The 22,925-nt window shown below is 49.7% G+C and overlaps 2 protein-coding genes across 12 annotated transcripts; one reads left to right on the top strand and one right to left on the bottom strand.

Moving 5' to 3' along the window:
• Positions 1 to 2,868: 2,868 nt before the first annotated feature.
• On the top strand, positions 2,869 to 10,342 carry LOC122389218 (myosin light chain 1-like). Of its 11 annotated transcripts, none has more exons than XR_006257930.1 (8): positions 2,940 to 3,056; positions 3,553 to 3,580; positions 6,063 to 6,203; positions 6,466 to 6,633; positions 7,013 to 7,099; positions 7,350 to 7,421; positions 9,666 to 9,774; positions 9,860 to 10,342. XR_006257930.1 is itself a non-coding variant. In XM_043381026.1 (7 exons), the coding sequence occupies exons 1-6, from the start codon at positions 3,054 to 3,056 to the stop codon at positions 7,914 to 7,916; spliced, it is 474 nt and encodes a 157-aa protein (XP_043236961.1). In that variant the 5' UTR covers positions 2,869 to 3,053; the 3' UTR covers positions 7,917 to 7,946; positions 9,666 to 10,342. The 11 variants fall into 11 exon arrangements, 4 of the variants coding, with proteins under 4 accessions (XP_043236961.1, XP_043236963.1, XP_043236964.1 ...); XR_006257926.1 differs by lacking the exon at positions 7,350 to 7,421 and adding an exon at positions 7,870 to 7,946; XR_006257927.1 differs by lacking the exon at positions 7,350 to 7,421 and adding an exon at positions 7,870 to 7,946 and having other exon boundaries at positions 9,863 to 10,342.
• A 523-nt stretch (positions 10,343 to 10,865) lies between these two features.
• LOC122389217 (chymotrypsin A-like) lies at positions 10,866 to 20,921 on the bottom strand. Its single transcript, XM_043381024.1, has 5 exons — positions 20,695 to 20,921; positions 20,250 to 20,427; positions 19,667 to 19,902; positions 11,987 to 12,186; positions 10,866 to 11,508 (listed from the first exon to the last, which is right to left on the bottom strand). Exons 1-5 carry the CDS (start codon positions 20,828 to 20,830, stop codon positions 11,338 to 11,340), a joined length of 921 nt encoding a protein of 306 aa, XP_043236959.1. The 5' UTR covers positions 20,831 to 20,921; the 3' UTR covers positions 10,866 to 11,337.
• Positions 20,922 to 22,925: the final 2,004 nt, after the last annotated feature.

Here is a 22,925-nt window from a genome sequence, read left to right on the forward strand (position 1 = left end):
GTACACACTTTGGATTTTAAATTAAGATGTTGAATGACGTTTAGAAAGGAAAAATATCCGGGCGTGGAGGAAAAACTTTAAGAAGCTGGTGTGCGTTCCCTTTAAATAAAAAAGTTTGAATACCAAAACACGCGGTCCGGAAACTCAGTAAATCATTGAAAGCCGCAGCACCTTTCAGCAGCGTCGACGTAGATCTCCGGTGGCTGGGCCGATTCACTACCGCTGCCAGCGAGAACAGACTATGCAGACGCGGCGGACGGTGCGCTGCAAGCAGGTATTTTGGCCCCACTCTCCGGTTCAGTGGCTCTCAAATGGCGCTTTTGGCGCGAAGATTGGCCGAATCAGGATTTATTGAATCCGCGCCGGCCATTTGCGTTTCCCACTCATGGAAGTTAGCACCGTCTTTGACGATTAAGCTTTTATTTAAACACATGACATTTTGCCAATTGTCATGCTCGGAAAAGAAGTGATGAAGACAATTGATCAATAGCACTCACCCGTTCGATACATATCCTGCAAGTTTAAGTTTTATGTCGGGTTCCAGGTTACCAGGAATGCACTCATACGAGTGCAATCCTGCACTCGTAGGTATAATGTTAAAGTTCATTTGCTTCTTCGCTAAATTTGTTAGATGGGTACCTTCAAGCGTATGGCTTCGCTACAAATAAGGCGATGATTACCTACTTACTGATATCTGGCTTGTATAGTCACGTAACCCTCGCCGGACCTATTGGTTTTCTGCATACGCTCCGACCGAAAGGGGGAGGGGTACGACCCCCTCGCCATTACTTCGCAAAAAAAAACGGTCACAGAGCCGCTATTTTGGCATCATCGTGTTCACCTCGCTCAGGCGCGTCGAATGGTATACTTCTTGTTTGGGTGAGGTCAGGTTAAGATGTTTACCTCGGGTCAAGGTCAGATCAGCGCCCCTTTAGGTCACGAAGCTGGTCAAAGGAGGTCATGTTACATATCATTCGATTCGGCACGTCTTCTTGAGTCCATTGATGGCTTTTCCGATTTGCCAGTTCAATTTGATCGAAAGTTACTGACGAAAAACTTATGAGCCAAGTGACGTCATAAATGACGTCACGCAAGGTTAAAAGTGCAAAAGTGAAGCATCGGACCTTGCAGGGAGTGAATAAATCACGATTACGTGAGCTTGAGATAGTTTGAGATCGTTCCCGGCACTAAAATAGCAGGTTGATTTTTCCCCAATGACATATATGGAACGGTGAGGTCACGTGACCGACCTGACCTCATGTGACCTTTAGGAGAAATCTGAGGTATGTTCCATAAGCAGTGTTCCAGGGGCAGATTTTTTTACCGATGCCACTGGGACTTTTAAATCTCATGTTTTGAAGTATATATCATCTTTTTAAAGTCATAGAGCCTTTTTACAAGCTCGTTTTTTTTAGATTCATCTTAACTCACATATTGTTTGTGCATTATATTTTTTAGCTATATTTATCGTAATATTTACCTACTGTTTACTCTGCATTGTTTGCCCGTATATCATTGTTTATCATGTATAGTGTTAGTTTGACTTCGCCTGTCAGTGGGGGTCCGCCCTGTTGGTGATTACTTGAATAAATAAATAAATGAATAAATAAAGTATGCACGTTGTGAGACCTCTGGAGGATACTAAATCCTGCAAGTTTCATCTCCTTGTATAAGTTTCTCTGGCACTGAGGGCGTTGCGAAGTTGCGACATCTGAGGACCGTGCAGAGGTTCACTTATGACGTCATAGGTCAGTGACCTGACCTGACCTGAAAATGCGCTTGGTGTCACAAGATGCGACTTGGATGAAAGGTCAGGTAAGCCAAGTTTCAGCTTTCTATCGCCGGCGTGTTTGGAGCTATCGCGAAAAAAAACTAGGGTGGGGGGGCAGCATCCGCCCCCCCCCCCCTCGGCCGGCGAGGACCAAGTTGTCCCCGAGTTCAAGGTCATGCAGTTATCGATACAGGCTAGTTTAGGGATGCTTGCTTCAAGATTAGCACCTAGTAATATATGCCTACAATATGCCTACTGGCGCTCGATATTCGATGAAGGCGTCAAAAACAGTGCTGGATTTTTAGAGCGAGCCTCGTTAGAATCTGCCTGAAAACATTCTTTTTCTATCGTGTTCAATGTTCATGCGTGAAAAACGCTTTGGTTCATAAGCTATTCGGCCTCAGTGGCGATAAGCGTGTCGTTCTAGTGAGTCAGCGTCGGTGCCTGGCGACGGCGGCCAGCCAGCGCCAACACAAATTCTTCAGCTGGTGGTCCTCCGCGGCGGCAGCTGGCTGGTGACCTGACCTTGCGCGGCACCCGCACGGCACGCCGAGTAACAGCTGAACATCACCGAAAAAGTAAGCGAACCGTCTGTTCATGTTATTTCTTGAATGTCAATGTCAATGCCTTGAAATGTAGCATTGTGGTAGGTATACGGTTAACAGGTTTTTTTTTAACAATATATCGCATTCGTTTCATTTTGACCTCGGTTTGTCGTAAGAGCACGCCATATAGCCCAAAGACCGTGGGAGCTGCCTTATAGGAAGCCAGCATTTACCTGAAGCTTATCACTTAGTGATGGCCTATGTTCCTCCCTTTCAACTCGCCTCAACGAGCTCCCCTCAAACTTCTTAGTATATGCTCTTTCCTTCCGGGTTTTCCCGGGAGCAACATCCAGTATCCCATATCGCCGAACCGTTCGCCCGATAGGGTTAGGTACTGCTCGGGTCAGCCTTTACTGCCCCCGCCCCCGGGGCGGCCCAGTGACCGTTTGGGGTGGCCATGGTCCGCGCGGCCCCCGACACCCCCAGCTTTGGCACCTCTGTATCGTGTGACGGACCTCCGTCCCAGCAGCGCCGCCACCGCCCGGCGCCGGCGGCCGGCCCGACCCAGCCTGGCCGCGGAAGGCAGGAATCCATCTGGGTATTTTTAGGTGTCGACCGGTGCGCCCTCTGCTCCCCTAAATTGGGAGGGCCACCGAGTGTCGGCCGGTGTGCCGGTTCACTTCGGGTCTAGCCAGCGAGGGGTGCACTGCGCAACATCCCACCGCACGAACAACATCATGGTAAGAGCTCAGCGCGCGCCGCGGCCGGCGCTGTCAGTGAGACTGTGAGCACAGCACCAGTGGTGACGCGCGCCAGTGACCTGAAGACCAGCGACCCTCTGCGGAGATCGGCGGCTAGCGGAGAGAGACCCGCCGCTCGCGTCAGAGCGCACCCTCCGGTGATGTTGCTACCAACTGATCAGAGACTGTGCTTGCTTGTAGCAGAGACGGATAGTGCTATATGAATGCTAAATTTCAAATATTATCTGCACGTTCTCTTATAGCTTTTACGCCAGATTGCCTTCTTAAGTAGTGAAGTTGCGCTTTCACTTTTGCATCTGGATACTTTGGCTTCATTTAACACTTGCCTTTTCTCTCTATGAAAGGAAAAAGACCAGAGATGATTCGTCATACGCTATTAGCACTTAATTGTGTCCGAGTTGCTCATCAAAGTATACGTGTATATCACCTTCCTCAATATGTCCATCATTGACGGTCGTTTCCTTCTGTGTTGCAGGCCGACCTCGCTGCCAGAGATGTTGAGAGTGAGTATCATACCATCTATCTGTCACTTGTGTGACATAATAATGCAACTGGCTGGCCTAAGCCGCACTCTTGGGAACAAAGGAAGGCACATAAAATTAACAGAGCTTTCTCATAAGTTGCTGCCAAGTGGGAAATATTTCGCAGTTGGTTGGGGGCGTAAGTTTGATAAACACCTTTTTGCTTCTGTAGTATTTTGAGTGAGATGTTTTATAGCGCTGAGTTTAACGACAATTGAGTTGCACCTATAATTTTCCTAGCGATTATTTATTTATGATGACTTATATGCAATATACTTTATTGCATTTATAAATTACATGCTGGCTTTCAAAGCATCTGTGCTGTGGCATGCCCATTGCATATCAATGTGTAGATTGCTATATGGTTAGAGCGTTGTCCTGCTTATGATTAACAGCGCGAGTATCAAATTTCGCCGTGGGCCAACGGTGGCCCCTGTGGATTGTCGGCGGCTGTTCAGCCTCTTACACCAGTGCCGGAGGGCGGATACTGTAAATGGCCATCATAACCAACTCTCGGATCGGTCGCTCCCATTATTTCTCATGATCAGTGTAATATTCTGCCGGTGGCGGAGTCTGCGGAAAATTCTGCGCCACCGTCGATGACTACCCAGCTGGCCGGGTGCCAGCAGCGGCCCCGCCCGGCCCGGCGCGGCGCGGCGCGGCGCCACCGGCCTCTGGCAGGTGCCCGCTCTAAATCGGGCGCGGCCCGGCCTCTGCCGGAACTATGCGGGCCCATCTCGGCTGCCAGCGGGCAGGCCTCGGCCCGCCAGCCCGACCGACGGGCCGCGCGGCGCCACAGGTCACGCTCATGTCACGAGGGCCCGCCATGTAGGGACTCTCCGCAGATGAACGCGTAAAATCTCGAAAAAATTCGCATCTCGTCTACCTTTCCTTGGGAAAGATAATCGAAGAAAGATTTCAGTACAATGCTGTAACTAATGGTTGCCAGCTTTGACGCTGTGAGATGATAAGCATTGAGTTCACGTTCATTGCTAAAAGGCCTTTTAAAGTCCTGAATCTATCTCCTAATTTTTAAAAGGCGGCGGTAGAACGCGTTTCACATGCTTTTTGGGATAAGTATCCAAACTGCCTTTTTGTGTTTGGTTGCACACTGATTTCTTTTCCCATTCACGGCTGAGAGCATTGTCTTGAATTTCGATTCGACCCTGTGCTAGATGAATGCCTTAATGGCTCTTTCTCCGAACAGAAAACAGAAGAAAAAAATATTATGCTCCTCACCAGTACTATTGCCCCCTTAACTGCAGCAGATGCAGACTGTGGACACCGTTCTACAGCACGGCGTCTCCTCAGTGCTCCCGGGGCTCAGTATGGTGAGCAGAGAGCGGCGTGGTCTGTCTGCACAGCGCGGCTGATGCAGTGACGCTCTGCCGTTATTCTTGGCACGTAACCCGACTCGGCGGCTGGCGTGTTCGGCGCCGGTGACAGGCCGCTGCGCCAGCGATGTTTAGCAGGTGCCGCCAGGGAGAGAGCCCACCTTACGGCGCTGACGGCGCCTCACAAAGTAGCTGGTCTTCTGGGAGCACTAGCACATGTCGCACCTAACTGTTCACTGTTAGGTTAGCCAATCTGTGACGAAGCGAACAGCTAAATGCGGAGGCAGGTGAACCTTCGGGGAATGACCTTTGCATTGGCTTCCCCAGGAATTCCTTATTCGGCTCAAAAGTACTTACTGATATGAGAATGAAGATAGAGAGTGCAAATTGCATTTCTTTTGCTCATGGTTTTGTGAATCTTCCTTTATTTTAACGACACTGCGACTTGACCCTTTGTCGTATGACAAAAAACTACACGCAGAAGATTTTCTGCCGTAGGCGCACTAACCATCTGATTAGTAGAAACTTGCATGCCAGAGAGGCTACCGCCGCCTTATGGTCGGCCGAAGGCATCGTGCTAGGCGGCACAGCATAGCTTCCGGGCGGTGCGGGTGCTCTGCCATCTAGCGGCGGGAATCTCCAACTGTCGTGCGGTACAGCATAGCTTTCAGGCGTGCTTGGTCCTGCCATTTAGCGACGGCAGTCTAAACTACCCGCCGCTCGGCCCGTGGCCCGTCGCGTGCTTTCTGGCTTGGATGGGAGATGTGGTCTGGAAGTCGGCAAAGTCGATGCGAATTACAACTGAGTTTCAAAATGCTACATTTTTGCTTTGATTAATCAAAAGTTTAGAACAAACGTGTTCACATAGTCGGACAGGGCCCGCCCCGCTTCCCGACTTCATCTGTCCTTTACTGCAATCATTGTCACTGACTGCAGAGTGCAGACAATCTTCGTCAGAAGTTAACAGTGAACTCTTGACATCAAAACGGATCGAACCGGGCTCTCGCCATTACACCGCTCGGCTCGGATAGCTTTGCGTACAGCACAGCTTCTGAGCTGAACCACCAAGATCCATGGCAATAACTAAAATAATAATCACGCCTCGTTTGACAGCGTCATTTCATTTTCAGGGGCTCAGTTCGCCTTCTCCATCTACGACTTCGAAGGCAAGGATGAGGTTGACGCCTACTACCTGGGCGACGTGCTGCGTGCGCTCAACCTCAACCCCACCCTGGCCATGATCGAGAAGCTGGGCGGACAGAAGATCAAGAGTAAGTGCATACCGGTGCTGTTTTTTTTTTTTTTTTAGCGAGCCGTTAAATACCGCTCGGTAATAAATATTTACTCCTTTGAATTGTTATTAACAAATCGATGATTTTTTTATTTCGTTCGATTATTTCGCGTCCACATTTTCATCAGTAATTCACTCTGTTAACGATTGCTGATGCGCAAGCTTGCTCTCATTTGTTGTGAGTTCTTGATCGAAAGATTCTACGATTTTTAATGACACCGTCTCTATCGTTTTGTTTACAGAGCAGAAGAAGCTGAAGCTGGACGAGTTCCTGCCCATCTTCTCGCAGGTCAAGAAGGACAAGGACCAGGGTGGCTACGAAGACTTCATGGAGTGCCTGAAGCTGTACGACAAGGCGGAGAACGGCACCATGATGGCGGCTGAGCTGTCGCACGTGCTGCTCTCTCTCGGTCAGTGACGCTCTCTTCCTCTTCTCTGCTCTGTCCTCTGGTCCTTGAGCCGTTAAGTACGGAGTGCGTATGATTGCTCAACAGTACCTATCAGCGTTCATCAGTATTGTAATGTTATCTCTCGTTTGTTAAAATGTTCGCCATTTTGCGTGTCATTTACGACATACATTGGCTATACGGGCTATACACATTACGCGTTTTATCCACTGAAATCAACTCCTATTCACTATAAATCACTCGCCTATTCACTTCAAGTTCACGTTGTTGCTGGGTTGGCCGCCCCGCTAACACCCAGGGAGCGGGTGTGTTTGCCGAGTCTGGTTTAGGGAGCTGCTCAGCCTGCTGACGCGGTAGCTGACCGTGCTGCTGTCCTCTCCAGGTGAGCGGCTGACGGAAAAGGAGGTCAACGACATCATGGCCGAGTGCTGCGACGAAGAGGATGAGGACGGCTTTATTCCTTACGAGCGTAAGTGGGGTGCACGGGAACGCTGGGGTAGCGGGAGGGGACAGTGATGGAGGTGATTGGGGCGGATCGGTATGGGCCCAGTGTTTTATTGAATTATGTTAGGACATGAGCAGTGAGCGTGTTTTTTTTTTTTTTTTTGTCTTGTTAACTTCGTCCTGCCTACATAGATTTTCATCACTTAATTTTAGCTCAAATTGTTCTGCAATCCCCTTATTGTTCAGGATTCGCAATAATTATCTGGGTGTTTCAGCTTTCCTTAAGAAACTCACCACCATGCTGAAATGAACGCGCAAAAATCATTTAAGTATATCATCAATGACGCGTAAGTGGTGCCTCAAGGATTTCAGTACTTAGTAAGAGCAGACGTATCGTAGGCCCTTAGAGTGGTCCAGAATCGTACCAGTGTGCCTGCGTTTTCAGAATTGCACGTATGATAGATATGCCCTAGCAGGGCTAGCCCAGAGTTCACCATTCTCAGTAGCGGGTTGAATGCGGTATCGAGGAACTGTCGTGATGATCCTACCTCAGTTTGCAGCAGTGGGTCGCAGCGGCTGTGGTGTCACACCGTTGACGTAGTCGTTGGGTAGTGTGACAGTGTGACACTGATTGTAGTATGTGCTGGTGTTTTGGGGGATGCTGTTGAGTTGTAGTTAGTTGCAGCGTTGTGTAGGTGAGACAGAGTAGATTATGACATGTCGTCTAAGAGTTTACAGTCGAGGGATTTGGCAGCGAGACTGCATGTGACCCACATGTGACGCTATTGATTGCAGCCTTCGTCAAAAAGCTGATAGCCGGCCCCTTCCCGGATGCGAAGTAAATTCGCAAACTTCGACATTCAAGCTCAGAGGTAGCTGCCCTATTGCTGACCGATTTACCACCCCAGCCACCCGGTTCCCGCATGTAGATTGCACCGTGTAGATCGTACCTTCACGCACCAATACCCCCATTGGAACAGCTACAGTTTGCCTCCGACGCACGTCACCTGAGCTGCCCCAACCCCGGAGCACTTCGGGGACTTAGCGCGGGCTCTTCCACCCCGCTTTGAACCACTCACCCTTGACATTTCACCCAAGCGACCTCTGAATGACGGCGCTTTTCAGACCCTATTGACCCCTGCAACCCTCTCTGACCAGCAACCACGGGTCTCATGACATACTTTTGAGCGTGCTCCTGCTCTCTGTAACAGCCTTGTCCAATCGGTGGCTCTGTTACAGCCTTTGTAAAACGGCTACTGGCCGGCCCCAACCCCGAGAAGAAGTAAGCGCGTCGGCGCAGTTCCTCCGCAGGTACACAGAGCCTAGCTTTGTAGCGTCTGCCGCCGTCACGTCTCTCTCGAACGGCTTCCAGCAGCTGTGCGAGCTTCGCCTCTGTAAAAGCTCAGCGAAAGGCACCGCGGAGAGCTTGCTGCTCTGCGTATTGACGTTGCCATACTGCCCAGTCGTCGCGCCATGCCGCTCTGTCCTACATGTAGACACTAGAGCTCACCACTCGTATGTGTGGACATCTGACCGCCAGCTTCAGTGATCGTCCAACGCCGACTAACTGGTGCCCGTGTGCCGCTTATCTGACCCCGCCTGACCCCGCCGGCTCGTCTTATCCCTAGGGTTCATCAAGCGGTTGATGGCTGGTCCTTTCCCCGACTCGGTCGCGTAGTGCCCCTATAGCAGTGGCCTCTCCAAAGTCTGGCTCGAAACAGGTAACTTGGTGGCCAGTGAATGGTCGCATGTCTGGAATGGAAAGAAACGGTGGTATGCGAATCCGCATGCAGTGAAAAGCGGTCAGTCCGATCCCGTGAAATCGGCAAAGTGACTATTATTTTAAGTTTACCTTCGGTTGGTGATTTCCAGCTGCCATAATCGTGTAACATTCTGTATATATTGAATTGTTTCAAGAGCACGTGCATTCGGCATGATTCGACGAATGATGGTGGGAAAGTGCTATCAATCCTCGAGCGGATGCTCCGTTGTACTCAAAGTTTCTTAATTCTTACTCAATGATTCTTAATTGACTTCTACATGTTGTCGTGATCTTCCCAATATTGTTTTCTCTGTCGAAGAAGACATTAATTTTATAAAAGGATGATTGATATTTATGTTGTACAGCCTGACACCAAACGATACTGAACACTTGAATATTGAAAGGAAGCGAAAAGAAAGCGATTTTGTGATCAACTATGATAGCATTGAAAGCAGACAACGCTACGTCCTCCCAAACGCTGTGACTTATGTGAACCGTGCATGCTTCCAGCTTGTGTTTCTCCTCCAGCAACTAACGATGATAAACTGGGAACGGCAGTACCTGAATGATGTATAAATCGCTCTATTTGCTTCGCCTGGTATCGCAATGTTTTATCTCATCGTCAATGTTTGCTTCGAGCAAACATTTATTTTCTTTTCATATTATCTGTATCTAGAAATGCTTTATTCATATTTCATTATCAATGGCGAATTCTCTAAGATAATTGATCCATTTTAGTTTTCAGTGGCTCATTAGCTTATATACAACAAATAATCTGACAATCGTCAACGTTTGACTCGCCCGTTTGACCGTCTATGCGTGTTTCCAGGTAAACGAACCAACATCTCGACCCATCTTTCACTGGGAGGTGGCCTCCCGGCCGCCGAGTCACCTGGCGGCCTCGCTCAGCAGCTGTGTGCAGTCTGCGCGTGGTGAGCGCGGCGCGCGCGAGCCGGCGCCGCCGCCGCCGACCGCCGCCGCCGCCCCCTCGGCCCGGGCGGCAGCGACGCGGCCGACACAGTGGCGGCGCCGGCCACCTTCACTTCCAGGGAATTTTTTTTTTATAAGCTCCGCCAGCTCGAACCCATACATATGTATATTTCACTCGTGATGTGTGCGTGTGAATATTGGTGCGTGTCGCGCGCCGCTGTGCGTGTGCGTGTGGCGTGCCGCGTCCGGAGCCCTCTCGCCAGGGCGGACTGAGTGCGATCTAGTCAGCTCCCGCTGCAGAGAGCGCCCCGACGTAAGTCGGTGTTGACGCTCTGGCGCGGGAGTGTGCGCGCCCGCTCCGCTGCCTGGTGCCGACCGGCCGGCGTGGCGGAGCGCTCGTCTGTCCGTCTGTCCGTGGTCGTCTGTCCGTGGTCCGTGTCGGTCCGTTGTCCGTTGTGCCCGAGTCCTTTCCGTTAACTTGACATCACAGAAGAGTCAGCATCATCAGTCAGTACCATCCGGCAAATCTGTTTTATCAAGTTTCGGAACAATATGTAAATAAATTTGTAAATTAAATGGATGTTTTTGTCTCACTGCACGGCATGAAACTGGAAAGCTCGATGAACATTAGGCACTGGGAGTGGGCCTTTTAATAGTATTTGCAACGTTGTTTAAATCATTGATGATGTGCGGATAAATACAAGGTTGGCACCCCATGGATGGTGGGATAACTGGGGAGCCTGTATTGGCAGACAGCTGGTCATTCGGTGACCACACGATGGTCAGAGCCCTTCTCATATCGGTCATCCCACTCCCAGATTAGTGTGAAGGCCGCTCTAACTCTGTCCTGGCTCAGTGCCGACATACCGCATGCCTGCTGACGCCCGAAAATCAGCGAGCCTGGCCGACCTGAGAGACACTCCGTCTCGTTTACACGAGTTATTCAAACTTCGCGCTAGCCCAGAGCCGGCATGTCGCACACTGATTCATTTTCATTGTGGCGCCTCTATGAGTATCCATACACTTGAAGTGTTGATTCACATGGTCCATTTCTGTTCAGTTATGTTTTATTTGCTTTACGGTTCACACCACATTTAAGAACGCACTTCTTTTATTTCTCCGAAGACTTTTTGTTGCAACGAGCTTCTTCAACATGTTCTTAATCCATTCGTCATTTTATCGTCGGTGTAGGCGTAAAGAGATTGAGTTAAACTAGGAGCTAAGGTTCGGAATTCTAAGCTTTTGCAACTGCTAATCTACATTATAATTCACGAATTACGAGCTCGGGTTTAATTGATGTTGATGCTTTCGTAATAATAGGCCAAGCGATTATTCCCTGTATTTAAAATGCTATTAAAGTTTACTGAAGATAAGTTACCATTACGCATCGCACTAAACCACTTGGTGGCTCCAAAGCATTGAAAAGTACCGGATTTATTATTGATTGTAACTATTTCAGATGGGTGTTCTTTAAATTGAATCCTTTCATAAGAGGAAATAAGTTCGGCAAGTACATACGAGTACAACCCGTCACGGGATATTCCTTTGAACACAGGGGAGTCAGTGGCTGGTCAGCCGCGGATCTCGTTGTCGATGTGCCAGTTGATCCAGTCGACGTAGTTCTGGACGCGCGTGTAGACGCCCGGGTAGCCGGCGGTGGCGCACTGGAAGCCGAAACTGACCACGCCCACCAGTCGCCAGCGGTGGGCGTGGCGAACGACCAGCGGGCCGCCCGAGTCGCCCTGACAGTGGGCAAAACGGAAATCAGATCCGGGATCAGTTGGGCGGGCCGAAATCAGTAGCCGGGCGGTCAGACACTCAGACACGGCCGAACGTGAAGCGGACTTCTCTGAGACATGCGTAGTGGATTCAGCCTAAATTTAGTCTGAGCAAATTGAGTGAGTGGAGTTTCGTGTTCAAAGCTCATGGCAGGCGGAGCCCATTCGATAATAATTCATAGGAGCTAATTGTCCCACCTGTTGAACGTGGTCGCTTTGCTGGCTGCAAGTGAAACTGTATGGGACTTAGTGCCAATAGGAGCTTATTATGTACATTATTCCAAAACACGCGGAACTGCTGAAGATACGCATCATACTGATCACTTGTTGCCTCATCGTATCCACTGTAGCAATAAGGACATCTGTAAATAAAACACTTTTCCTCGATTATCTTTCATAAATCTAATGGTTATTACCAAGCCTCCCTGGTTCGCCCACTGACCTGACAGGAGTCGCGTCCGCCGGCCGGCAGGCCCGCGCAGATCATGTTGCGGGTGATGATGCTGCCGTATGTAGTGCGCCTGCACTGAGCGCTGGACATTAGCGGCACGTGGACCTCGCGCAGTACGGCGCTGGGCCGGCCCTGGTAGGCGGTGGAGCCCCAGCCGGTCACCGTGGCCCAGCGGCCCGCGTAGACCGTCTCTGAGAGAGGGAGGGGTGGCCACTGGTCAGCGATTGTGTTATGGGGAAAGGCACATACCTATTCACTATTCAGTGACTGAATCTGGGGAAGGGCGAGTGGTCATGGGCCATGACTCTCATGGGGACGGGCAATTGGTCAGTGACGCCTCTACATACAGTACTCGTACATCATTCATTTACGGAATGCCAGCAAATTCACAAGAATTCGTCATAAAAAAACATGCAGAGTGACTCCAGCGTAATGAGTCATGGGTTCCAACAGTCCTATTCAATGTCCATTCATGTTCGACCCGGATGAAGTCAACTACGCTGTTATCCAGTCGGCCTCGTGGATAGACTAGCGACTGCACCCCAAGGCCCTTATGCAACCCTGAACGATAGACGGTCTCGCAGAGACTCAAGATGACACCCCAACTCCGTCGAACAGCCCTGAATCGCCCCACAGAGACTAGCCATGCCGCCCCCGACTCGTCTGGACAATCTCGGACAGTCCCGTAAGGGTTATAAGGGCAGTTATCCAATGGAACAACTGCTGACTTCCGGCCGGCGGAACGGCAATCTCCGAAACAGCGAGGTGCCGGCCTGACACCGTCTCATCTCTCCGTGGGGGGCCAGTGACAGTGGCCGCGGGGAACGCTATGCCGTAGTTATGTAAGCTAAATAATTTAGGGTTACGTTGGAATCTGGCAGCTCATTGCAGATTTACCGTTCAAGCTCAGATGACAGTGTCAATTCCAGCTTCGACGAGGTCGTATTTGTAATTGTAGTGGATTATTTGTGCTGATTTATTATGCTTACTAGTCAGTAGGCATTCTAAATGATCGCGCATTTCTATAACTGATACGGACAGAAAAATAACAGGATGTGAGTGTTACCTACCTACACATGTAGAGTGGTAACATACATATGTATACATACATATGTAGAGTTTTTCGTAAATATTGGTGCAAAATTAAGTTGCATTTCTTTTCAATATGTAGAGTGTATAAGCCCGTAGTAGCTTAGCACTACGGTAACAGTTCTCACTTCTTTCCATACCCTCACAGAAAAGTTGTTCAAGTAAAACTCTTACAAAATCTTAGATCCGCTACCGAAGCATCATTCATCTCTGTACACCAGATTGATAACACTGATAAATGCATATGGTGCATGTGTGCGCTAATGCCGCACGATGAGTAATGGATTCTGGCCGGCGAGAGACTATGATCGGCCAGATGGGAGAAGATCGGCCCGGGGGGAGGGACGGGAGGGAAATCGCCCGGCACACCACATCGTTAGCGGGCAGAATCGCCGGCTCGTTAGCGGTGTCTGACATTGCCTCCTGCGGGCGGATCGGAACGGGAGACGAGCTATCCCAGCAGATCGGGATGGGAACGGATGGGAACCACTGGCAGAGCTGAACGGGATACGGAATATCCCAGTAGATCGGAACGGGAGTCGGACTTTCCTGGAGGATCGGAACGGGAAACGGACTATCACTACGACTCGGGATACTGGAACGAGCTATCCCAGCAGTGCGGGACGAGCGATAGACAATGCCAGCAGGTCGTGAAGGGAAAAGGCTGTCCCACCGGCAGATCGAGCCGGGACTATCACTGCGGAGATTGGACGATGCAGACTATCCCTCCCTCCGGGACGGGAAGGATTGTCCCAGCAGATCGGACGGGCAGACTATCTCAGCAGAGCGATAAGGGAGACACACTATCCCATCGGCAGATCTCAGATCGGGAACGGGCAGGACTATCCCAGCAGCCCGGGATGCTAATTGGGACACGAACTATTCGAGCAGCAGCTCGTATGAGACAGAGCTAAGCCCAGTGGCTCGGGACGGTGACTGATTATCTCAGAAACACACCAAACCGGGACAAGGAAACGGACTATCTTGCCGACGACGGAGTAAAGAGAGAGAGAGAGAGAGATAACTGTATTTGACAGACTCGAGGTCCAGTACCAGTCACATCACATCAAAATTGTACCACTGTACAGGGCAGAGCACCACGCTCTCCGAATCGATGAATAACATGCCAGATCACTTTCATATAGGGAGGATACGATTCGGTTGTCCGTCTGGCTCAGGCGAGTCATGAATCCATAGACGGCCTTTCGATACATCGCCATAAAGTTATCGATTCTTTCATTCACAAACATGTCGGACGCACTACAGAAACGATGATAACCAAAGAACATTCTAGCTGCATTGTTGAAACAAACAGTAAATTTCCTTGACACAGAAGAGCGATAAGAATGCCACAGATGCACACCATGTACATTAGAACAATACGTAGAGTATAAGTACCGTTTCACATTATATGAGCACATTGCAAATTTCCTGATCAGGGAGTTTGCCCGACAACAAAGAAGACGATACTGATATTGGATTTCCAGATCATCAGTTTTCTTGGGGCTGCTGGTGATATGGAAGCCAAGATATTTGTACTGATCAACATAAGCTAGAACATTTCCACACAGCACAATATCAGGCAGGATCATATTTCGAAACAGTGGAGGCAGAATCGACATGCACACTGATTTCTTGGTATTGAACACAATATCATGATTCCCTGCATAGTCAGCACAAATGTCAACCATTTTTTGCAGACCCTGTGGCGTAGGGGATAGGAGCACCATGTCATCCGCATAATATAGGTGGTTTATACTCCCCAGATAATGACATCCTACACCACTCAAGTCCAATTTTTCTGACAGCTGGTCGGTATAAGCATTAAACAGGTACGGAGAGAGTATCCCGCCTTGCCTTACGCCATTCGTCACAGAGAACTCCTCAGAGAGGGTTTTACCCCAAAGCACATGATACCTCTGTGAGTCTCGCCACCGAACGAGGAGCCTTACAACGCTATTATCCATTCCCCTACTCAACAGCTTATCAAATAGAGTCCAATGGTTCACGCGATCAAACGCCTTTCTAGCGTCCAGAAAACAGACAAAGACTGCACTCCTATTGCGCAAATAGTGGTCCACAATTTCTTTTAACGCATACACAGCCATATCGGTGGAGTGGCCCTCCTTAAATCCAAACTGATGATCGCTAGTGAGAAGACTTGCTTTACATCGAGTGAGTATGACCCGCTCCAGTATTTTAGAGCTCACCGTGGCCAAAGCTATTGGCCTATAGTTATCCTTATCAGTCAATTTGCCTGTCCGATCTTTCACAATAGGGCGAAGTATCACCTTCGACAAAGAAGGAGGCAAGACGCCATGTCTCACCATCATCGAGAAACATAACGATAGATGCGTAGCACATGGAACACCCGCAAACTTAAAATGTTCTGCAGATAGACTGTCACAACCTGGAGAGCGACCTGACGACAGCTCATGGATCGATTCTAAAACCTTAGGAACCGAGAACATATCAGCACCTTCACCATCATTACGAAGCTGATTCAGAACACCTTCTTTACAGTCATCGCCATCAACACTATTCAGAATATCAGCAAAGTGATCCTTCCACATGTTCGCTATATTTTTCTCTCCACTGACGCTTCCAATAGACTGGGCCAGTGGCGGATCAGCGTTAAGCTTACGAACTTCTTTCCAAAAAGTTGCTAAGTCGCGCGGGTTTTTAGCAAATTTATCAGCTAGTGATTTTGCTCGCAGCTCTTTCTCATTCTTAAGACAAAAACGAAGCGCATACTTGAATTGTGACCTAGCCATTCGCAACTGGCTGTAGATGTAGCCCTGACGGGGCTTTCCAACCAGGGACCAAAGGGAGTAAACATCACCGAACAAGGTGTGTTTCTCCTCCACAAACTCGGTCCAACCTGGGATTGTTCGCTTACAGCTACCATGCGCTCGTTTGGCCACAGTAGTAAGAGTAGCACTCTTAATAGCATCAATTATCGCTTCATAATAACCATTGATAGCCTCTCTGTGGGCTACACTACAGTCAGTGGCAGCACAGAATATAGCCTCAAACGGTACGTCAATATTAGACAATTGCTCCCTCGCGGCCATAGCAAAGTTGTTCAGACCAAGTTCGTCAACAGAAGACCAATCAACTACCCACCTAGGATCAGATTCAGCAGCCTCGTGTGAATCCGGGATAGGATCGGTGGTCATGATTTCCAGATCACAACACACTGGGAAGTGGTCAGAACTCATAATCGACACATCAACCCTAACAGCACGAACGAGAGAGTAAAGACTCTTTGTACAGACTATGTGGTCAATCCAAGATTCTGTGCAACTGCCATCATTAGTATGAGTGATTGAACTCTGGGGCAATAACAACACATCAGCAATGCGTAAGTCTGCCTCATGACAGAATGATTCAAGTTCAATTCCAAAGTCAGATTGCTTGATGATGTCAGCATTAAAGTCGCCTACAATGCAGACATTGGGTGAGTCAAAATCATCGATGATTCCTTTGAGCTTAGCTAGATAGTACACGTATTGATCAAAGTTTTGTCTCGAGTCATACGGAAGATAAACCCCAACGAGAAGCAGTTTGTGGCCACCTAAATTACATTCTAATCCAATAATTCTGTCGTCATCAAAGGAGATAGGTCTAAAGTCAAACGGCTTCGATGGTATCGGAGAGATATCTAATAGATAATTCAAACGGTACCTACCTATGTAAGAGGAATATGTATATAATAGGTCAGCATGTAAACGTCGAGGGAAGCAGGCATTTCCAGCAGTACGAAAGGTAAAATCATTTGAACTTCAAACAGTCTCTTTCCTAAAAAAACCGGCGATATCAGCTGCCACCCCGGCAGACTTTTCTCGGAACACGGGCAGCAGGAGCGGCGCTCCCGCGGGCCTCTCCATCCAAGACGCAGTAGGTATACGGGCCAAATCGATACGGGACGGCGGCATCGCTCAGCCGCGCGAGCCGCTCACCAACTGCAGATGACCGCATTAGTAGCAGGGCCGCGGCTTTCAGCGAACAAATCGCGGCGGAGTTAGCTCTACGTAAGTACATATTAATATAGTTGCGCCGGCATGCCCATCGAACTGCCAGCTTGCAGCATCAATTTAACCATTGTGCAAAACGCTAAACGTTTACTCGCTCTCGGTTGCTTTAGAAATATTTTACACTTATTTGTGTTTGTGTTTCTAGGTGAATACAAATAGTTTTGAAGGCGATTTACATTTTTCGTTTTGCTGGCAGCCTAGCACATGTGTGCAGTTTTTATCCTACACCATCTCTCTAAACGAAAACTGTCGTTCTAATTTCACGATCCTGTGGATACGGAAGGCTAATACAGAACACAATTTTTGCAGCCTTTCATGTCGATGGAATAAATGGTTGGTGAATGATTGATGCTAATTTTCTATAAGGGCCGGTCGGATAGCAGAATGCTGCCTGCTCAGGTTTTGAGTGAGCCACATTGGCGGGCGGGTTACCTACCTACCCGAGGGCTACCGACGGAGGGTCCACCATTCTGTAGTTCAGCGTCTGCCGCCTGGTGTCGCTAGAGCCGTTGGGCTGCTGACACACCGACACCAACACGACGGACTAGCTATTTGTCGCTTGGCTAACTGCGTCTCTTTTGTGTTCGTATAGGAGTAATATGAACTGCTAAATATCACCTATCCGTGCTTCTATCCTCGGGATACAGAAATCCTTCTCCTCCACGCCGCAACCCCCTTCCGGGCTGGACAGGCAACTTTATCTCATGCGGGCTGCTCCCTTGGAGCGGCACCGCTGCTCCTGAGGGAGCGCACCCCGTAGCCGGGTGCAGTGAGTGCCTTGGGGCTGGGTGGCCTGTCCTCTGGACGGGCTCAGCCCCGGCGACTCACTAGGGTGCCTGCCCAGACCAATGTCTCCCCCTAATTCCTATCATCCTTCCGGCTCTGCAATGGTCTTGTCGACCGAAAGGGCCTAACCCAACAAAACAAACAACAAACTGCTAAATATTACATTAAATAATAAGCAGGCCGCAATACACTAAAAAGTGTGTTTCCTTTTGCACTTTACGCACCAGTCCCATCATCTTCCTATCAAAGCATCCGTCATATCTAACTACCTTCCAAATCGACCTATCTTCATGTTTGATCCCATGCCTTCTTGTTCCGCGCTGACGGCCACCCAATTAGACATTCGAAGAAGGCAACTCCAAAACAAACAAACAAGTCCCTGTGGGGTAACCGTTTGAGCGGCGAGGTCAGGTGGCCTGTCCCACCAAGGCACACCTGTCCCAACAGGATGGGTTTAACAGCTTTCTGTAAATCTGGTTGGTGAAAGGCAGCGTATTCTTTCATGGGTTTTAGTGGTCCTAATTTGCACTATGCATAGTATAACATTTACATAATGCCTTCTTGTTAGGCATAGCTGACCTGGAGCGCCTGCAAGTTTCGGTCCTGCACACGGCCCTGCTCCCTGCCGTTCTCCCTGTCTCCGCCCCTGCGGACGAAGCCTCCCCACTGCTCTCCCCTGTGTCCGCCTCTGCGGACGAAGCCTCCCCCATCCACTGTTCTCCCCTGTGTCCGCCCCTGCGGACGAAGCCTCCCCCATTCACTGTTCTCCCCTGTGCCCGCCTCTGCGGATAAACCTTCCCTCCCCAACCGCTGTCCTCTGTGTCCGCCTCTGCGGATGAAGCCTCCTCCTCCCTCCCACTGCTCTCCCCTGTATCCGCCCCTGCGGATGATGTCGGCAGCTGTCCGTAATGAGGGGCTGACAAGGCGCTCTCGGAGAGAATCGACGAGCTCTCCCCAGGGAGCTGGGCAGAGGGGAGGCAGGTCATGCGGGGAGGGTCGGGCAGAGCTACCGCCGAATGCGTGTCACCTTCTCTGCAGGCCTGTGGAGCCCTATACCTACTTATGACTCGCAAACAAGCTATAGGAAAGCGTGAATGACTTGCTTGTTTATGGTGTAAAGAAGTAAAATTAGAGTATCGTGCCTGTATAATTTAAGTAGACAAATATCCAATTTAGGATAGCGACATTGCGTCTGACATCCCTTGGCTTTTTTGGTCAGACGCGCTTATGACGGCAATGACCGTTGGCTGCGTATTTTTTTATGAAGATGTTTCTCTCGTTTTGGAATATGCTGTTTTGTACTTCGTTTGCATAAATGTTGGTTGTCAATTGTCATTATTCATTTCGCTCTGATTTTTTAATCCTAAGCATATCGATGAGTGAAGACTTATAGTATGTAGGAGTTCAAATTTAGCTCTTAGCTGTATATGGAGATGAACTGCCCCGCCCATCAGTGTCATTGCCCGTAAGGTCGACCAGCTCCCAATGGTCACCGATGATCAAAGGCCATTCTCTCAGAATGGCGACAGCCGAAGCCGTCCTAATAGGATTATCGCAATCGCGATACCGGACCTTCGTTGGACTCCGCTCTACTCTGCATCCCCACTGTCCTTTGAGGGGCAGACGGGCAGGTTCTCAGTACCTTTGTCGGGAAGACGGGGACAGTTCTCCGTACTTTTGTCGGACAGACAGGCGGGGCAGTCCTGAGAACCTATATACCTTTGTCGGGCAGACAGGCGGGGACAGTGCTGAGACCTACCTGTGTCGGGCAGACAGGCGGGACTGACTCGCGGCCCGAACTCGACCGGCTGCTGCAGGCGCAGCAGCGCGATGTCGTTGTCGATGGTGGCGTAGTCGAAGCGCGGGTGCCGGTGGATTTCGGTCACGTCGTGCACCCAGAATCCGTCGCTCGGGTCGGTGACATTATGTGCACCGAGGAGGACGCGTACTTCGGCGGCGCGCAGGGCACGCGGTCGGGCCATTCCCTGCAGAAACCTGCCGCCCGAGAGATGGGGACGGCGGGTTATGGGTAGTCATGGAAACGTACGCTATAGAACGGGAAATCGGAATTCAAGTTCTCTACGCAGAAAAGCTATATGGAGTGGCATTATATTGTAATGGACAATGGTCGCTTACCTCGCATGTGCTCTATGTTATGAACGCTATGCACGCATTGTCAAAGCAAATGTGGCATAACTGATGGAAGGTACATAACAGTAACGCCTATACCAGTGCGTCTGCGTGCTTCTTTATAAAGATGTAACGACTGTGCGCTATTTTACATAGCAACACCACGGACTACCGCCTTTGTCGCTCGCTGATCAGTAGGATCGCTGTCTCACATGATGGTGCAGTGCGCGGCGGTGACCACCAGTCGACTGCTGATGAGTGTACCGCCGCAGTACAGGGCGTACCGGGTGCCGGTCTTGGTGACGAGGCCCGCCTGCCAGGGCCACGAGCCGCGCACAGCCTCCTCACCACCCACCACCCGGCGACTCAGGCTGGCCGGCAGACCGCACACTGGCGCGAGAGGGGCACAGGGCGCGTTACTATATGTAGATACGACGGCGTTAGATATAGAAAATTTTCTTGTTGATCATGAAATCCTGATAATAATAAGACGTTCAGCAAACATGCCATATTGTTATGGCACATTCGTTTGAAGCACTTAATTTTCTTTTTCTTATAAACACTCAGAAGCAGATGTAGTTGTTTTGATGATTTTTTCCCGTCTGGTTATTTACAGTTCAATAATTTCTTCACTACAACACAAACGCACAATCTCACCTTCATTGATTGCGACCCGGTCATCTGCCACCATGTCACCGGATCGATCACTGATGGCTCCATCGAGGCTCACTGGAATGCTGCCGTAAGTCAGAGACACACAGAGGCAGAGCAGAGACAGAGTCAGTGTCACCATGTCGCACAGACACCCGCTCCCACCTTCACTGGACAGCTCGTCCGGCCTGACACACTCGCCCTGACACACCAGGCACTGACACACCAGGTACTCGTCTGGCCCAGGAACGGGGCCGAGCCAGCCATCAGCTGAGGAAATTACACAGCTGCTGCTCGGACAATTATACTCGGACCTTCAGTCTCCAGAGGTGCCCAATTGGCTTTCAATGTGGTCGCACTTGTGAACTTGAACGTTGCGCGAACAGTCAGTTGTTACAGGACTACTCGCATACACCCAAACGCATGTTGCCAGGACATCTGAACCTGTACCCATCTCTTAGTGAGTGTTTAAGACCCAGGCTGTAAAATGAAGGCCTTGGCTATGTCAGCATACTTAATGATAAATTGAAAAAGGACGCATTATTTAATAATCTACTTAAAGGGACCCTCCCACCTTAACATTAGACTTGAGTTGAGATAGCCAAAATGGGGTAGCCCTGGCTCACAATTACCGGTTTCGGCACTCACAACATCGAGAAATGCCTTAAATCGGAAATATTGAATTTCAAAATTGCAGCATTTTGATTCAGAGGGGCTAATGCTTAGGAATACCCCTCTGAATGTGTGACGTCAGCGCAAATATCTAACGATTTTTAAATGTTTGACTAAAACGTTTTGTAGCACGCGGTGATATATGCTATTTGCGCGCAACATCTGCCGCAAACGCCGCACTTCCAGGGGCGCGGGAACTACTTTCCGACTGGGGGGGCACACCATAATAGAGATCAACCTAGGGTACCCCCAAATCTAGTTTTCTCACCGGTTTTAGGCCACTTATTTTTCACCCCTCGGCTTTTTCAACAAAAAAAGAAAACATTTGCAAAAAAAGTGTGGTATTCCGTCTCAAAGCTGTGGGGGCACCGCCCCCACGGCCCCAGAGTTGGGGGGGCAAGCTGCCCCCACTGCCCCCCCGGCTCCCGCGCCTATGCGCACTTCTAAAATAAAGTCGCTAGAAACAGCGGAGATCCCAAAAAAGTAAACAAAAGTAAAAGTCTAATATCTTGAAAACCGGTGAATATTTTTCGGTGATATTTGGTAGATATTCGTTTTCGCTCTTTCTGAACCGAGCGACATCACTTTCATGCCAATTCATAAACTTTTTTGAAGGTGGGAGGGTCCCTTTAAGAGTTTTAAGAGTTTCTTCGATACACTTTTGGGTGACTTATAAGAATGCAGTTCACTCAGCAGAATTCCTTTCCTCAGATTCGTCACCAAATTCCTTCACTTACCCAAGCCACTAGAAGCTCGCCGGTCCCACGTACTCGGCCTACAGCCCTAGCTCAAGCTGCTCGCCAGGATCCACTGGAAGTTATGCTGTTCCGCACAGCACGGCGCCAGGATTGACTGGAGGTTATACTGCGCCGCACGACACAGTATCGCGCCAGGATCGCCTGGAGGTTATACTGCGCCGCAACACACAGCGCCGCGCCAGGATCAACTGGAGTTTATATTGCGCCGCACGATGCATTCACCAGCCCGCGGCCATCCGGGCTGAGCCGGAAGGCTTCGGCGAGAGATTCGGGTGCGTGGGTGATCGCTGTAAGAAGAGCCTGGACTTCAACTGCAACAGCAGCGAATGATTTACTTACATGCGCAATGTCACAAATGTTGTCCGCTTTACCGTTGTCACTTTGTATTCTCATTGACGTTTAATCTTTATTCTTTAGAATTGCCGTATGTTTTGATTATCAACTGAAAGTACGGGTTCGGTCTTAATAACAATGTTGCACAGCACACACTTTGATACTACTATTTTAAAGACATAGTTTTTAATACTATGTAGGCCTATTTTCTTTTTTTTACTCTTCGTCGAAGATGACACATGGCCGTCAGCGTATCCCAACAAAAGCACGACGAAGAGCAGTTCAGCATTAACTAGCATAACCATTGACAGCACCCTATGACATTTCTCCTCCGTCGTCCCCAGCGGCCGGTGGCGGGGACGGGCGCGGTGGCTGCCAGCCCGCCGCCTGCCCAGTGCTCAGCGCTCACGGCGGGCCGCCGCGCCGGTCGGGCGGGGCGGAACGGCGAGAGATGCGCCCCGTTATCGCCGGAAG

This window comes from Amphibalanus amphitrite, unplaced genomic scaffold, assembly GCF_019059575.1.
Source record: "Amphibalanus amphitrite isolate SeventyFive unplaced genomic scaffold, NRLGWU_Aamphi_draft 000349F_arrow, whole genome shotgun sequence".
NCBI lineage: Eukaryota > Metazoa > Arthropoda > Thecostraca > Balanomorpha > Balanidae > Amphibalanus > Amphibalanus amphitrite.

What these genes read in the sequence shown, in the direction of transcription:
- LOC122389217 (XM_043381024.1), bottom strand. Translation starts at nt 20,830, where the DNA reads ATGGTGACACTGACTCTGTCTCTGCTCTGCCTCTGTGTGTCTCTGACT. An exon ending in CCGGGTCGCAATCAATGAAG is followed by an intron (nt 20,428 to 20,694) that starts GTGAGATTGTGC and finishes CTCTCGCGCCAG; the next exon opens with TGTGCGGTCTGCCGGCCAGC. An exon ending in CGCCTGTCTGCCCGACACAG is followed by an intron (nt 12,187 to 19,666) that starts GTAGGTCTCAGC and finishes TCCCTCTCTCAG; the next exon opens with AGACGGTCTACGCGGGCCGC.
- LOC122389218 (XM_043381025.1), top strand. An exon ending in GGGCGGACAGAAGATCAAGA is followed by an intron (nt 6,204 to 6,465) that starts GTAAGTGCATAC and finishes TTTTGTTTACAG; the next exon opens with AGCAGAAGAAGCTGAAGCTG. An exon ending in GCACGTGCTGCTCTCTCTCG is followed by an intron (nt 6,634 to 7,012) that starts GTCAGTGACGCT and finishes TGTCCTCTCCAG; the next exon opens with GTGAGCGGCTGACGGAAAAG.